The sequence below is a fragment of the Hyphopichia burtonii genome (assembly GCF_001661395.1).
Source record: "Hyphopichia burtonii NRRL Y-1933 unplaced genomic scaffold HYPBUscaffold_1, whole genome shotgun sequence".
NCBI classification, from domain to species: Eukaryota; Fungi; Ascomycota; class Pichiomycetes; order Serinales; family Debaryomycetaceae; genus Hyphopichia; species Hyphopichia burtonii.
The window spans coordinates 2,392,600-2,409,282 of NW_017963728.1; the positions used below are offsets into that span (position 1 = coordinate 2,392,600).

Here is a 16,683-nt window from a genome sequence, read left to right on the forward strand (position 1 = left end):
GTTTGATCCTCAGCAATCATCTCCGTTATTAATCCAAACATCAATTAAATATTGGAGCTTTGAATTTTCAATTGGTGTTCAGTACAATCTGGCTAATTCATCTTATCAAGGGTTAAATATTAATCTAATATTTTTACCTGCTTGTGTATTTTTTTTGTGCGGTTGACGAATATAATTTTTACGATTAAACGACACGTCCGAATCAATTGGCATATTAAAGAGTGATTGATCTGGATATTGGATTATAATTTTGATAAAAGACCAAGCATGTCAGAAAGTCCAGAAGCACTAGATGCAAGGTTGACCAAGGAGGTGACTCTGTTATCCACGAAATTAGTTACGGCAGTTGCTAAACAATCTGAATTGGAAGAGAATGTATTACATTTACATAAGGAAAATACTAATTTAAAGAGCTCAGTGAATGAATTGAAATCATTTGAGAGTAAGTATTCCAATTTATTTCCCAAATATAATCAATTATATAAGGATTATCAACAATTGAAGGCACAAAAGGATTCCACCGAAACAGAAAATAAAAAATTACAAAGTGAAGTTGAAGATTTAAGTGAATCACTTTTCAATGAAGCAAATCAGATGGTCAGTGATGCTCTGAGAGAAACATATAACTTCAAGGTTAAAAATCGTAAACTATATGAAGAGATTGATGAAAAGAATGCTATAATTGATAACTTACAAGATCAATTAAAAGATTTGAAAAATTTATTTATTAAAATAGAAGATCAACAAAAACTTTTTCAATCTAACTCTAAATCTAATACGCCCAAATTAGATCTGTCACAATTTACTAATGATGAGATTTTGAAGGAAGATTATCAAAGTGACGATATTACCAATAATTCAGCAATTTTGACTTCGGGAGAAAATTCATTATATGTACAACAATTACAATCTATAATATATTCACCAACAGTTAAAGCCATCAGATTTGATTTGGCGATTTATCAACAAGACTTTAAATCATTTATTTATCAAATAATAAAACCTGATTTTACATTTGATTTAGTTAATTTGCAAAAATTAAAATTTTTCAAAAAAATTTGGCAAGAAGAATTAGAAACTAGTATTGGACAAGTACCAGTAATACCAACATCAAGTTTTATAAATCGTTGGCAAAAAGGGAAAAATTTTTGGAATTTATTAGTTGAAGGTAAAGCCATGATTCAACCAGTTAGTGGGATTAATGAAACTTTTAAATTAACATATAAGGGGAAAAACCGTAATTATAATGAAGTACCGGTTGCAGTTAAAGATCCATGTACATTTTGTGGAGAAAATAAAGATGACGTCTTAGAACATGCAAGATTATATACGTTAAAATTATTCAGTCCAATTCCAATTAATCAATCACCAAATAATTCCATTAATAATAATTCAGGAGGGACCACCAATATAAATGGAGAAAAACATGAAGTTATTGCTAATTATCCATTATGTAATTTTTGTCTCATCAAATTAAGAAATATTTGTGAATTTTTCGCCAAGTTAAGATTAATAAATCAAAATGTTTATAAATTAAAACAAAATAATTCATATGATGAATTTGCTCATAGTTCAAATTCAAATTTTCAATTTAAGAGAAATTCTGGTGGATTATCTGACTGGGAAAAACTTGGTAATAGAAGATCAAATACTTCACCCTCGTTATCGACTTCTAATGATTTGGATAAACTTTCACTTGAAAGTAAAGAAAACGGAGGAACTGTTCCAAAAGAAGCTAGGGGAATTGATAAACATCAAACCGGACCAACTGTTGATATGATTGAAGAATCAATTATAATGAAATTATATATCTTATTGATATTAATAAGGAATAAAATATATTGGAGTAAGATTGGATTTTGGGATAACGTTGACGATATTGAAGAATTGAATATTGATGAAATCCATTATGATGCTTTCAAAATCATCTTAGAAGAAGAAATCACTTTAAGACATGGGAAACAAATTCCTGCTCCGCCTAAAAAAGCTTATGGATCTCCAAGTGAAAAAGTCCCTGCTTCTCCAAGCGGAAAAGCCCCTGCTTCTCCAAGTGAAAAAGTCCCTGCTTCTCCAAGTGAAAACGTCCCTGCTTCTCCAAGTGAAAAAGCCCCTGCTTCTCCAAGTGATTTAAAATACAAAAAAGATAAGGATGATAGCGAAGACGAATTTGCCGATAGCTCAACTACATTTACTAAAGAAACACCCATAGATAACACAGTCACCCCGGGTGACAGTCCAGTAAAGAGCACTACAGAGGTCAGCTCAGATCACTCGCTTCCTGCAAATAGCATTGAATCAACCGATTCCACCGATAAAGATGAAGTACTTGAGGCTGACTCTGAAAATAAACTAACCAGGAAAAAAAGTAAGAGTAAACAGTTTAAAAAAAAAATGAACAACGATTTGAATGAAACCATGGAAATGCTCAGAGAAAGCATAGAACATTGATGTATAATTAACTCCCTAATACATTTATTAATACACAATAACATATTCCATATAATGTTTATGTATTACCTATGTTTAGGTAATATCTATCTTTATGTAATACATACAAAACAGAACGTAAGAATCTGCCAACCGACGCGCTTTGCATGCTGTCTAACTATTTATAGCCACGTCTAAAGGGCAATTATATCATAATAGCCAGCTGTAGCCATCCTCCTGATGTGCTTGTAAACCTCCAGCCGGCCTCACCACTTGTAGTTCAACTCATAAAAGTCCAATTGCACTTTAAGGGGAACACGCGAACAAGCGGGCAGTGTAGCAGTGGGTTTGGTGTAACAAAGAAATGGATTGATTGCATTGTTCAATCATGATGGGGACACATTCATCGTTGAATTGTTTGCAGTTTTCAGTCTGAATTCGTTTAAGTACAACTTGTTTTCTTGATCCGAATCTTGTGGACTACTGGTTTAATACGGCAACCGTCTGGTTGATGAGCGTGTTGATCTCATCGAACTTCGCTGGTTCACCGAGTCGCTGGGTACACCAAAGAGACTTACATTGGGCTCAAGCACCAAGCTGTGGGTGTGCGTGTCTTCGCTGAGCGGCGTAGCTGTAGTATAGCTGTAGCTCCAGTATAGCTCTAGCTATAGTGTAGCTAGTGGTGTAATTGTAGTAATTAGGCTGTATGCTGGTGCTTCATTTGTTTGTTTGTTTGAGGATTTTTTTGTTCTGGCACCCGCTTTAATTTGCCTTGTACTTTTTCCTCAGTGTGTTCTTTTGCTCAATTGTCGGTTATCTTCGTCAACTTTACTACTTCCAAGTGGGTTTTTTCCTTAGTTGAAGAGACACTTTCACCTTATCCCTCAAGAAACAGAGTCTTACATTCCATATCCATTTGTTCAGTGGTCCAATTATCCACTCCAGTCGCTTTCTTTTATTCTGTCGTTTTTTTTTTTTTTTTTTTGTCAAGTTTTTTTTGGTTTTTTTTTCTTTTTTGGTTTCATTCTTGTTATTACTATTGATTTATATTGGTTTTTGTTCTGTTTCATTCTTGTTATTTCATTTACTTGTTTCTGTTGTATGCTTGATCTAGTGAAATCAACTAGTTGAAGTCATACTGCTTTTGGTTTGTTGAATATCGGTTGGTAACTTTTATTTATTTATTACATTATTCTAGTATCCTTCTTTCATCGTGAGTGGGTGTTATAATTCAATTCTATCATATATTCATTAATCAGGGGATTACACTTTTCACTTGCTTACCGATTTACTGATTTTTAATTTTCTAACCGCCGACGCGTCTATAATCTTGTATATATTACTTCAAATATGAGACGCAGAAATGAAAATGGATCAGTTAACTCGGGTTCTTTGAATAACCAATTGGATGAAGATTTAAGGAATTCAAGAGCTTATGAATCTTATTATAAAAACCTGAATACTTCAACTTCTCCATCCAGATCTTCCACTACAAATAATAGAATGTCTTCAAGTTCGATATTCAGTATGAGGAAAAATAAAGAAAAGGAAAAGGATAAAACTAGCCCGCCTCAAGTAGATGCTTCGAGTGATAATTCTTCGGTTGATTCTTCAAGTATTTTATCCTCAAACACTCTTCATCATTCAAATTCAAATGTTTCATCTACTCCTAATAGAAGACATAATAGTTATGGTTCTAACCTAACAAAATCTTTAACCAATAAATCAACAACTTCTTCCCTAACCAATTCAAATATTATTCCAAGTCCTCAAATACAAAATTCAAATCATTCTCGTCATGCCTCAACTTATAGCTTTCAAAGTTCGTCCCTGAACAATCCTTATGATGTAAAAACTGCTAGAAGTCACCCTCATCCTCATACTTCAATATCTTCCTCTTCGTCCCGTAAACATTCTCAAACTCCTTTGATTTCAAATCCTTCGTTAATCATTTCAAATCCTTCTTTGAATGATTCAAATAATCAAACAATGTCAGGTGCCCATTTAGAAAAACCAAGTCTGAATTGGGAAATCGACCGTATGTTCAGAGAATTAATGGATAAAAGAGATTTTAAAGCTTTACCAGGCCCTGCTAAGCAAGAAATGATGAATTATGATTATGGTAAAAAATGGATGATGATTGAACAAGATTTTGCTAGTGAGTTTAGACGTCAACAACGTGAAGCTCATACTTCTCCCGGTTATTTCACCAAAAAATTGGTTTCTAAAAATATTACCGCTTCAGATTTAAATGAATTGGGAGTTTCAATCAGAACAGAAAGAATTGATTGGTTACGTAGTTTTATCCATGATTATCAAGGTATTGCTGCTTTATCTGCTTACTTAACTAAAGTTCAAGATCGCATCAATAAATCAGAAATTAATGATATTAATGATGATATCTTCGATAAAGAATTCAATACCTTGAAAGTTTTAAGATCAATCATGAATCAAAGAGTCGGTATGGATAGTATGGATACTGTTTCTGATTTACAGTTAAATGCTACTGCTAGATCTCTCTTATCTCCTCGTATCATAACCAGAAAAATCGCGGCTGAAACTTTAACTTTTATGGTTGCTTATTTCATAGATAATGACGTTGGTATTTATCATCGTACTTTAAGAGCTTTGGATTCCTTACCTCAAAGAGCTCATTTCGAATTTGATACTCATCATACTTCGACTGCTACTTCAACTTCTTCAAGAAAATTGGTGAGGAAACCTCCAACACCTGATACTTATAAAAGATTTGAATTATGGTTGAAATTAGTTGAAAAAACTCTCGATGGTAAAGGAAAATATGTAAATTCTTTAGTTGGTGCAAGTGAAGAACTAAAATCAGCTCATGTTGGTAGTGGACAAGGTCCAACTGAAAATCATTTGGTTGAATATTGTTTTGGTACAATGATGCTTATAAATACTATAATTGATAAGGGAGTTGATTTTAGAGTAAGAATTCAATTAAGAAGTCAATTCACAGCTGCCGGCTTACACAGACTATTGACTAAATTTCATGAATTAGGTTACGAAGCTTTAAATTCAGAAATTGAAAAATTTGAAGCACAAGCTGAAAATGATGCTTCAGAATTGAAAAGTACTGAAAAAATTGATTCCGATTTGAATTTTAATGATCCTGTTAATTTGGTTCAACATTTGTGGGAATCAGTTCGTGACAGTAATGCTCAGGGCTATTTCTTAAGTGCTATTCAAAATTTATATTTAACTCAATCGGAAAAACGAGATGATTCCGAAGAGATGACAAGAAGTGTTAGATTACTCAATGAATTAATACAAAATATTTCTTTGGTCCATACTACTAATGACGAGTCTGCAATTGGTATTGCTATGAACCGTTTAATGAGTAGTTTAACCACGGATGATTCATATCATAAGAGTTTAGATGAAGTTAAAAAGTTTAAGAAAATCGCTGATGAGGCTGTTGCAGAACGTGATGAAATGTCAAGACAATTATCTTTAGGTTCAGATGGATTGATTACAAGTCTTAATAATGATATTCGTGAACAAGAGACAGTTCTTCTAAGAACAAGAAGGATGAATGAAGAACTTCAGTTAGAATTAGCTGACTTGAAACGTAAACACCTTATCGAAAAGCAAGAGCAAGAAGTCGAAATGAGAGAATTATTAATTATGTTGAATAATAATGCCCAATTTGAACAAAAACGTAAAGATGGTAAAACAACTGTTCTGATTCAAACTACAAATGAAAAATTAATTAATAGGTTACAAAAACATATTCATAGAAGAAAAGCTGAAGCTAGATTGGATAATAGACAGTTAGGTACTCAAGTCGAACCAAGTTCAAGATTGAGACAATTGAGAGATCAAATGGCTGATATTGAAACAATGGCAAGAGAATTAGAAATGACAGATTTCGAAACCTATGTCGATCCTTCTATGAAATCTTCACCCCCTGACGTTGGTAATGAACCTGGTGCTTCAGAACCGGAAGCAGTTGAAACTGCCTCTGACTTTTCTGAAGATGATAAGCTTCTTGCGGAACCAGAAGAAGATGAAATTCCTATGGAACCTGTTCCTAAGGGTCCTCCAAGACCTTGTCGTGGTGATGATTTGGATAAATTAGATACCTTAAGAAAGAAATTATCCAGCTTACAAACCGAATCTAACGATATCATGAAATTCAACAACAGTGCAATGTTTAATAAACAGAAATTTTTAGCTATGGAAAGATTAAGAGAATTAGAAAATAACTTTAAAGACTTTAATATTGTTTTCGACTTCAAAGATGATCCTTCCAAGGTTGAGGTGTTGATGCCAACTATGTCTAATGAAGAGAATGTTGACCCAGCAATCAAATCTAAGATTCAAGAAGAATTGGAGGAAGTGGAAAGATTGAAAGCTGAATTAAAACGCCAATTATCTTCTATTGATAAATCTAAACCAAAGAGACAATCGAAGAATGTTATAGAGAAAATCGAAGCTAAATACATTCAAGGTAAGGTGGATCATGGTGCTGCTGATAGCCAGACTCCAAGAACTTATAAAACCAATCGAAAGACCACTATTGGTGGTATGGATCCAAAGTTTTTGAAGGAGTTAAATTCCAAGGTCAATCAAACAAGCCCTATTCCATCTGCTGCAGATGAAAGTCAAGACAGTGACAATTCTAAGTTTGAAGATTCTGTTGAAGAACAGGCGGTACCTGCATCGCCTAAGAAAGAACCCGAACAAAGTGGTCTGGCTCCTCCTGCACCACCACCTCCCCCTCCATTGCCATCACTTTTGGGAGGTCCTCAGGGAGCACCCGCTCCTCCACCACCACCACCTCCTCCTCCTCCTCCTCCATTGCCTCCATTATTGAAGGGTGGTGGTGCTCCTCCTCCTCCTCCATTACCTCCATCTTTAGGCGGTGCACCACCCCCACCGCCACCAGCACCACCTCTCCCTATCCCAGCAGCCAAACGCTCCATGTCTCCAATCGAAATTGCTCGCTCTCCAAGCCCATTCGACAATTACCCAAGACCAAAAAGAAAGTTGAAACAATTACATTGGGAGAAATTCGATGGTGCTGGCGGCAATTCATTTTGGTCGCAATCTGAAACCCGTTCCATTGCTTCTGACTTAATGACTAAAGGTGTTTTCGATGAAATTGAATTAATTTTTGCTGCCAAAGAGATCAAGAAATTGGCTACTAAGAGAAAAGAAGATATTGACAAATTGAGCTTTTTACCTCGTGATATTGCTCAACAATTCGGTATTAACTTACATTACTATAACCATTTGACTGATGAACAAGTAATTTCAAAAGTGTTAAGATGTGACAACGATGTCATTAATAATTCGGCTGTTTTAGAATTCTTTGGTAAAGAGGATATAGTTGAAATTCCAAATACATTGGCTAGAAATTTGGAGCCATATTCAACTGACTATAAAGGAGTTGTTACTAAGCCAGACAAAGATCCGAATGAATTGCAAAGACCAGATAGAATATATTTGGAGTTGGTTTATAACTTACAGCATTATTGGAAATCAAGAATTAGAGCTTTGACTATGGTCGCAAACTATGTGAAAGACTATGATGATTTGGTATCTAAGCTTAAAGCTATCGATGAGACTGTTGATGCTATAAGTAACTCCCAAAATTTGAGAAAAGTTTTCGAAATCATCTTGGCTGTTGGTAACTATATGAATGATACCACTAAACAAGCACAAGGATTTAAATTAAGTTCTTTGCAAAGATTAAGTTTTATGAAAGATGATAAAAACAGTATGACATTCTTACATTATGTTGAAAAGATTGTAAGAATTCAATATCCTGATTTATTAAAATTTATGGACGAATTAGCCAAATGCGTTCAAATTTCCAAATTTTCCATCGAAACAATATCAAGTGACTGCAGAGATTATGCTAAGTCCATTAAGAATGTTCAATCTTCTTATGATATTGGTAACTTGAGTGATTCGACCTCTTTCCATCCTAATGATAAAATCGGTAATGTTCTTAAACCGGCCTTGCCAAAGGCAAATAGAAAAGCTGAACTTTTGCTCGATCAAGCTAATTTAACCTTTGCTGAGTTTGACAAATTGATGAGATATTTTGGTGAAGACCCAACGGACTCTTTTGTTAGGAATTCATTTATAAGTAAGTTTGCTAATTTCATCAGCGATTTCAAGAGGGCTCAATCCGAGAACATTAAACGAGAAGAAGAGTTGAGGGTATATGAACAACGTAAGAAGTTATTAGAGGCCCCAAGAAAACCCAAGAAAGTTGATAATAATGATGATGAAGACGACGATAATGTCATGGATTCATTATTAGAGAAGTTAAAGGCAGCAGGTCCCGCTAAAGGTGAAGCTACATCAGCAAGAAAGAGAGCATTGATGAAAAAGCAATTATTGGAAAACCAACGAAAAGCTACAGCAAGTTCTAGTGCTGAGCAAGATGCTACCTCAACTGTTGAGCCAGAGGTTGAAGAGGAACCATCTCCTGTTGAAGAAACGTTTGCTGCTCCTCCCGCAGGCGAAAGTGCGAATACTGATACTACTTTGGTTCATGAGACGGATTCAACTGAACAAGATGCAGATGTTGGATCTAGAGCAAGATCTTTATTACAAGAATTAAGGAAAACCAATAACGGAAGCTCGGAGAGAGTCAGTGCGGCTGCCCAGTTCAGACAACAAAGGCTTAAACATAAACAGTCTAATTTAACTGCTAATAGTGATGTTGATATTTCAATGTCTTCAAATAATAAGAGCTCCCCTGAGAGTGATATCAGTGCTGTTGGTGGTGGTGCCAATGATGACGTGCTATCCGAACACTGATTTTTAACGACCATATGTAAATGAATATATATAGACTAATCTTACATTATTATTTATAATATTTACTCTTTATGCAAGGAGTTTTATTCATTCGACTTATATGCTTATATTTTCATTACGGGCCGTAAGTATTTCCTCTAGATCTAAATCTATGACAACACCTTTGTTCTCAGAATAATCAAAATATGGCCTATAAATAGGGCGAAATACTTTCCCTGTAACTTTATTATTGAAAGGTCTATCTAGTCTTTCGAGGAAGCGCTCTATCAGCCCATCGGTATTTTTTATTCCTAATGTCTTCACCAATTCTTCGATATCAGAACTTTCGTTGGATGATGGACGTATGGAAATAACTTCTCCGTTCACACCCACGCATATAATATTGAATAACGCAGCCTGGTCCATTTCACTGGTTTCAGGTTTTACCCAATAGCTATTGAACATTGAAGAGTAAACCCGCGGGATACTTGACAATCTGTAAGCGAACTTGCTAGGTAAAGTGGCTTTCTCAGTACTCAAAACAAATATCTGTGAATGCAATCTGTCAGCAACGATGATATCATCACCTAGTTTTGCTTGATTCAGTAAATACTTCGAGTCGGGGTCTTTTACGTACAGTAGAAAATCTTTCAGCTCTTCAGTTCCACAAAATTTACGTAAAATGATTGCTGAGTCTGAATTTGTTGTTACCAATAAACTATCAGTATCAGCGACGGACATAGAAGTGATTGCACTTCTGAAAGTGTGGATACAGTTAACTGGTCTAAGCTTTTTCTCGTTTGCATCGTAGCCAGTGGTATATAAACTTTCTCCACCAGAAAATAAAATTGTATCACCGATTTGCTGAATGTTACTTATAGGTTCCTTGTGCTCGAACGAATTTAGTTCAGTAACTTTGAGTATTGTGCCTCGGTCGTCCGGTGCTGGTACTTTTCCGACGTTTAGTATCTTGAAGGAACCGCTTGTCAGACCATAACGACATCCTAAAAGAAGCTTTTTCGAAACTTTCCCTCCTCTTATTATAGACCAAATACATACTGAAATCGGTTCTTCTTCTTTTTTAAAAATTTGGTCTGGCCTTAGATCTGGGTTAGACTTCATCATCAATTCTTTGTGTTGTATTGGCTTAAATGATTTTCGATCTATAAATTTTAACCGACTTCGAGTGTCTTTTGAAAGACATAATACAACAAAACAAGAGAGATAGGGCAAGTAAAACAATTTTTTGGCAGATTCCGCAATATTGACCTGTTTGACCACGGGACCTTGATTAAGATTTACTGAACCAATTGTTAGACCTTCATATCTGACGAATGCAAAGAGAACTTTTGATGTTTCCTCCAGCAGAATTAATGGAGCTGTGGTCATTATTGCACGGTCAGTCTTTTCTTCGAGATAAACTTTCAGGGGAAAACCAGAGTCATATACATTCACTATCCACAAGTTTCTGCAATTGATCATTAAAAAGTCCTCGCGTTTAGAAGTAAACTGAAGAGAAACGGGAGTAAGTCCTAATTTTAAGAACTTCTCACACTCAACTTCAAAAGAGCTATTTATTTTGAGAACGATGTAACAGCCGTCTTTAGTACCGATGTGAAGAGCGGATGTCTTCTTTAAAAACAACATATCATTGATAATGACATCTTGAAGTCCAGAATCAAAGTTATTATTGTTTGGAAAGAATGAATTTATGGAGATTTTGAAGGGGGGCATCGATTCCAAATAGTTCGTATTGTATATGAACAAATTACCATTATAATCTCCTACAAGAATAGAGATTACATCATCCACTTCAATGAGCTTGATGATTGTTGCTTGATATTCTATTGGGATTTTTGTAACAAATTTTGCAAATTCAAGCTCGTTAAATTCATCCTCCGCGTGAAATTGTGCATCCAATTCTATCAACTGAATTTCAAGTATACCATTATTATCAGTCAATAAGATTAAAGTAGAACTCAACTTATCAGCCGATATCACGTGGAAATTAGACAAATCTAAAGAGAACAGTCTGAACAAATCGGAAACTATAATCAAGCTTCTAGTAATCTGTAAAATATAGTTCTCATTGAGATTGTAGAATGCAAGTGTCAGTTCATCGCTTAAGATCTTTGGATCTTCGATTTCATATAAAATATCTTCAGAATTTGGTTGGTACTCGAGGGCTGCAGTTTCAAATGGTAATGAGCAAAAAAGAAAATTTCGACCTAGTAATGAAATATACCATATGTCAGTAGCCTTTCTTAATCTTTCGTAGGTTTTGCTTTTCCGACGAGCATTATAACCTTTCCTTAACTGGGTCAAACGAGTTCTTTTACCTGTTCCAGTAAGTGCCCATAGCTCTTTATCAGACGGGTTAGTCATTGAACGTGATTTGAATGAGTCAATAATCAGAATATCCAATATAGGAGTCCAATTCTTATAATCTGATATGAGCAGGGCTGTACTATACTTCACTTTTTGATTTTCTTCTAGAGTGCTTAGATACTCTTTATCGAAAAGCTCATTTACCATTAGGTCTCTATTAGACCCAGTATCACTTCCGAATATCAACCGATAATGCTTACCCAGTTTCTCCATGGTGAAAACTGATATTGGATCTGCAACCCTCACCACTGGAGAAACGGACAATTTATCATTATTCGTTATCATGACTGAATAAATGATACCATCATCGGTTGCTATTAACACATTATCAGATTTCTCATCATCTATTTGTAAAGTGTCTGGTATGTAAAAACTTGTAGGAAAACTTCCTCCAAAAGAAAAAGACTTGAAATCATACTCAGCTGAAGTTATATGGTGAATTGTGACAATAATTAGGTCATTTGGGGAAACAAATAAGAAGCTTGCATTATTCGCGAGCGGTATGATAAATATTGGGATAGGGAATGTATTAGGTAAAGGAAGCTTTGATTTTTCTAATGAATCAACTATGCTGTCAGACCAAGACCAAGAAAACAAATGCAATTCCAAACGACATGATTCAGAATATTGTAAAGACAAGAACATAAAACGGCTTTCAAGCACAGTTTTATCCAAAGGCTCAGCAAAACAGGACTGAATAATCACACCATCAACTTGTACATTAAAATGGGGTAAAAGCATAAGACCCGTATCGGTTTGTTGGCAATTGTATATCCGGAAAACGTCCGAGGCAGATGCAGAAACTATGGAAAGTCCTGAAGAATGAGCCGACAAATCAAATCCTGAATCACTCAAACAAGGATTTGAAGCAGAGCTAGAAGTGTCCCACCATTGGACAAGATAAGGTTTTAAGATATGACTAAGCTCAGGATCAATTGAGTCTCCCATATCGTGATTGTCCATGCTATAATTACGGGGCACGTTAAATATCCTTATCAAAAACATAAATCCTGATTTTATTGAAATCAATAAAGAATCTTCATTCACAATATCACCAAAATTGACTCCTCTAACAACACACGAGGATCTAACCGACGCATTCAACCCATACTCAACGTCATCAACCATTATTGAACTTGTTTTCACAATCACTTTTATCGGTATTAATTGTGGAGGCTCTTCTGCTGGTTTGTCTACTTCTTCCTTGTCTTGAGCTTCCATGAAAATATCATCGTCATCAAAGACATCTAACTGTGAGTCTTCTTCTGGTGGAATGAGTGTTTGATCTGCTTCATCATTAATTGAGTCTGAAGATAACCCACGGATCTTCTTATTGATACAAACCTTGAAATCAGGTATGATATTAGTTATTATTGGTGAATGCAAAAGTGTCTGCTTTATGTAGGTATCATTCCCCGTTGACTCGGAACCAAGATCAGAATAGTACGGGATGTTAGAGTACTCTTGCGAGTCTATTTCCATCATTCCTTCCACGCAATTTCTTCTTAATCCTTCAATCTCGTAGCTAAATCAATGATATATGGCCCTTTTCTAGTAGTATCGCTTTCTCTTTTTCTGAAAAAATGCCTAGGGAGCCCAACCTGCAAATTACCGGATGGAAATCTAACCTGCAAATTGTGGGTTTCGCTGCAAAAAATGGCCCTCCACAAAAACTAGCACTTCTAAAGATATATTTGCAGCTTATTTGCAACACGTCCTTACCAACGGAAAGCGTCCCCAACCAGGTCTGAGAATGAAGAGATTCAACTCTTATGAGATCACTGCAGTCGTGGCAGTTTCAGGTATACTTTTAGGGCTGGAGACACCCTCCATGACCTCGTTCATAAGTACTACACAGATGAAAGACTACTTTGGTTTGCTCAACCAATTAGACCAAGGAATTATCTTTTCGAGTAATGCTATTGGAGCAGTTGGTAATTATCACCAAAGAGTTTTTTTATTCTTCATGGGAAAGTTCATTGTCAGGACTTTTTTTTGAGATTATTATTCACAACATGCAAAATACTAACAAACCCAGCTGGGTGCTTTATATGTGGTTCACTAATTGAGTTGTTTGGATGTGTCATTTGCTTCCAGGTGGGAGCCATCTTCTGGTTGATTGGTACGATAATTGTCTTCTTCCTGCCTTATATTTACTTGGTTGCCCTTGGCCGTATTCTTAAAGGTATTACTATGGGGATAATTTCATCACTTGTTCCCGTGTATGTGCCTGAAGCAATCCCGATGCAAAAGAAAGGGTACTCGTTATCACTGATTCATTTATCGTCTACATTGGGTACTTTAGCCATTTATTATATTGGGTTTTTCTTTCGAAAAAAATTGAAAAACGAACTTTCATTTAAATTCACTTGGGCACTTGAAGCAGTACCGGCAATTGTTTTGAGCTTGTTGAGTTTTCTCTTACCGGAGTCTCCCAAATGGCTTGCCTCAAAGAACCGTTGGCAACAGGCTGCCAAAAACATTGACAGAATCCAAAGGTCAAATACGTATAAAAAAATTGAAAGAGCAACAAAGAATGACCGTGAATATGTTTTGGGTGCTTATACGTCTAGTTCCGAGTTTAAACGTTGTACTTATGCGGACTTATTCAAGAAGCAGTACCTCAGCTATACCCTTGTTGGTATCTTAACTCAGGGGTTCGTTCAAATGACTTGTGTCGATAGCTTAATGTATTTTTTTGATTATATTTGTGCTTCTTGCGGATTAAGAAGTGACCATAAAGTATTCGTGGTATCAGCCCAGTATGCAACTCTTGCCCTATTCACGTTATTTCCAGCTGCATTGCTAGATGGTTGCAGAAGAAAAGACTCGCTTACTTTTGGAATGATTATTCTTTCAATTTCCTTTTTTTGTCTAGGTTTGGTGTTTTCATTATTTGCATATTCTAATTCTGCTTTCAGTCTTCCAAACTCACCCATACAATGGGAAGTTCGTGAAGAGCCAGCATCGATTGTTCTTGGTTTATTTTTATTTGTCGTTGCAATATATGGTTCTTTCATTGTTTCTGTTAGTTGGTTATACGTTGGAGAGATATTCCCCGGCCCTTCAAGACCTAAAGGGACGTCTTTATGTATGTGCACTTCTTGGATTATCAAAGCGATACTGACGCTTTCTCTTCCATACTCTTTCCGAATTCTTAAATACTGGACATTTTTCCCAATTTCTCTTTCATGTCTTATAGGAGGCCTAGTAATTTCAAGGTTCCCTGAAACCAGAGACTTACTTGACATACGACTCCAAGCTCTAGAGAAAAAGCAAAGCGTGGAAGTGACACTAGGTAATTCCCATAAGGACCCAAGAGGCAACGCCAAACCAAAATTGATTGAGCATCGAGCCTATAGTGCTTTTTCCAACCAACTACCCTCTCCAGTGGGACTAACTAACAGCTGGGAAATGTCCAAGGTTGTTTCTAGCTCTCCAAAAGCTCAAACGACAGATAGCCTTTCAATTAAAAAGAACAGCTCAAGCTCTGATTTTAACTCTTTAATATCAGACTCAAAAAAGGAAGTTGTAAAATCGAGGAAAAGGGGACGTCCGACAAGCATAGAGCTGCTAGACTACGACAAGGAGTATGCGAAAAGAAAGATACAGAGTCGAAGAAGAAACTCCCTGGTCATCGACGAGGTTATTGAAGTTTATACTGCACAAGAAACCCCTGAAACCGAAGAAGAGGCTCTATCGCAAGGAGACGAAGATTCGTATTACTCCAACGACTGGTTCGAGCAGGAGCGTCCCGAGCTTGAACTGGTCTCTGCAAAGACCATTCAGGACTTCAAATCCCCAGAAACGACTATTACGGCTTCTACAACATCAGGAAGTGCTGCTGCAACACCTGGGGAACCTCTCGAAGCCACTAATTTTTTGAATTTTGACACCTTGAGAATAGCACTGAAATCTTTCTACAGAGCAGCCCAGAATCCCAACCAAACCAAATCTAAAATAAACAGAAAGAAGGGATCGGTATGGAATGGCAATCCAAAGTCTTCCCTTGATTCTTGATAGTTGCAAAAGAATGCACCCGTACACCACTTGGTTTTGGCATTACCCGCACACAATCTGTCGTTTTTTTCTTTTTCGTTTTGGGATTCGAAAGGACTAAGAATACTCTATAGATAAATAGTGAATCAATATTAATAACATATACGAACAGAGTATGTCGAACGCGTACAAAGAGGTCGGAGGAGCAGACCCGCAGGGAGAGTCATTGATTGACCAAAACGATGGGTATTTCATTGAGCCTGATAATGCGGAGGCCAGAAACCCAGTACCAAGCCAGACCAACCATCAGAATAACAGTACAGAACCAGAAGTTATCCAACCACAGATTCCAATTGACCCATCTAAGTCACACATGTTTCAAATCAGTTTCTACAGAAAGTTCTTCGACCTAGATTCGGAGCAATTCTTCACTAAAATACAGATGGCACTCAATCCGTTGAGCAATTCGTTTTCGCCAACGAATAGCGATAACGACGAATCGACTGAATTATATGGATTCATCTGGATCACCGGAACCTTGATATTTTTGATGTTTGTGAGTGCAACAGGATCCAACCTTCTATCAGGATGGCTTCACTCTGGTAAAGAGGCCAAATATAATTATAGTTTTGAACTACTTACACAATCAATTACCTTGTTTTACGGCTATAACTTACTAGTTCCTGTTTTACTATTTGCATTCACCACTTGGATCTTAAAATTCCCAGAAAGACTTTCATTAACAAAAGTAATCTCAATTTATGGATACACCAATGTTTTATGGTTCCCAATCACAATTGTCAATTTTTTGATTGTCTTATTCATAAGCAACGAAAAGCATCATCTCATTTTGAATATGCTTGAATGGGTCATAGTGGTCTTGAGTGGGGCAATTACTGGCTTGAGTAATATCAGCAAAATTAGCCCTATAGTTAAAAAGAATACTTTGCTTTTAGCTGAAGGTAATACCGAGCAGTCAAATAGACAGCATATCACTGTCTTATTGGCCTTGGGCGTGACCCATTTACTTTTCACCGTCTTGGTTAAAATAACTTTCTTTGGAATAAAAGTATAGATGTCTAGAGTCAA

The 16,683-nt window shown here is 36.1% G+C and overlaps 6 protein-coding genes across 6 annotated transcripts; 5 read left to right on the forward strand and 1 right to left on the reverse strand.

The window, feature by feature from the left end:
• Positions 1–96: 96 nt before the first annotated feature.
• SEC2 (guanine nucleotide exchange factor) lies at positions 97–2,448 on the forward strand (the record flags this gene model as incomplete). Its single annotated transcript, XM_020223199.1, has 3 exons — positions 97–838; positions 863–1,345; positions 1,397–2,448. Exons 1-3 carry the CDS (start codon positions 268–270, stop codon positions 2,446–2,448), a joined length of 2,106 nt encoding a protein of 701 aa, XP_020079473.1. The 5' UTR covers positions 97–267.
• A 1,329-nt stretch (positions 2,449–3,777) lies between these two features.
• BNI1 (formin) lies at positions 3,778–9,315 on the forward strand (the record flags this gene model as incomplete). Its single annotated transcript, XM_020219205.1, has 1 exon — positions 3,778–9,315. One exon carries the CDS (start codon positions 3,778–3,780, stop codon positions 9,226–9,228), a length of 5,451 nt encoding a protein of 1,816 aa, XP_020079474.1. The 3' UTR covers positions 9,229–9,315.
• Positions 9,296–13,118, reverse strand: HYPBUDRAFT_151749 (uncharacterized protein). Its single transcript, XM_020220661.1, has one exon. The coding sequence runs from the start codon at positions 13,078–13,080 to the stop codon at positions 9,325–9,327; it is 3,756 nt and encodes a 1,251-aa protein (XP_020079475.1). The 5' UTR covers positions 13,081–13,118; the 3' UTR covers positions 9,296–9,324.
• On the forward strand, positions 13,100–13,363 carry HYPBUDRAFT_151750 (uncharacterized protein). The gene has a single exon (XM_020220662.1). It carries the CDS (start codon positions 13,179–13,181, stop codon positions 13,344–13,346), a length of 168 nt encoding a protein of 55 aa, XP_020079476.1. The 5' UTR covers positions 13,100–13,178; the 3' UTR covers positions 13,347–13,363.
• On the forward strand, positions 13,349–14,862 carry HYPBUDRAFT_97148 (uncharacterized protein; the record flags this gene model as incomplete). The annotated part of the gene is made up of 2 exons (XM_020223985.1): positions 13,349–13,529; positions 13,634–14,862. Coding segments are annotated over 2 exons (1,410 nt in total), but the record flags the coding sequence as incomplete, so codon positions are not given.
• Positions 14,863–15,741: 879 nt separating this feature from the next.
• HYPBUDRAFT_151751 (uncharacterized protein) lies at positions 15,742–16,682 on the forward strand. The gene has a single exon (XM_020220663.1). It carries the CDS (start codon positions 15,770–15,772, stop codon positions 16,667–16,669), a length of 900 nt encoding a protein of 299 aa, XP_020079478.1. The 5' UTR covers positions 15,742–15,769; the 3' UTR covers positions 16,670–16,682.
• The last annotated feature ends 1 nt before the right edge of the window (position 16,683 follows it).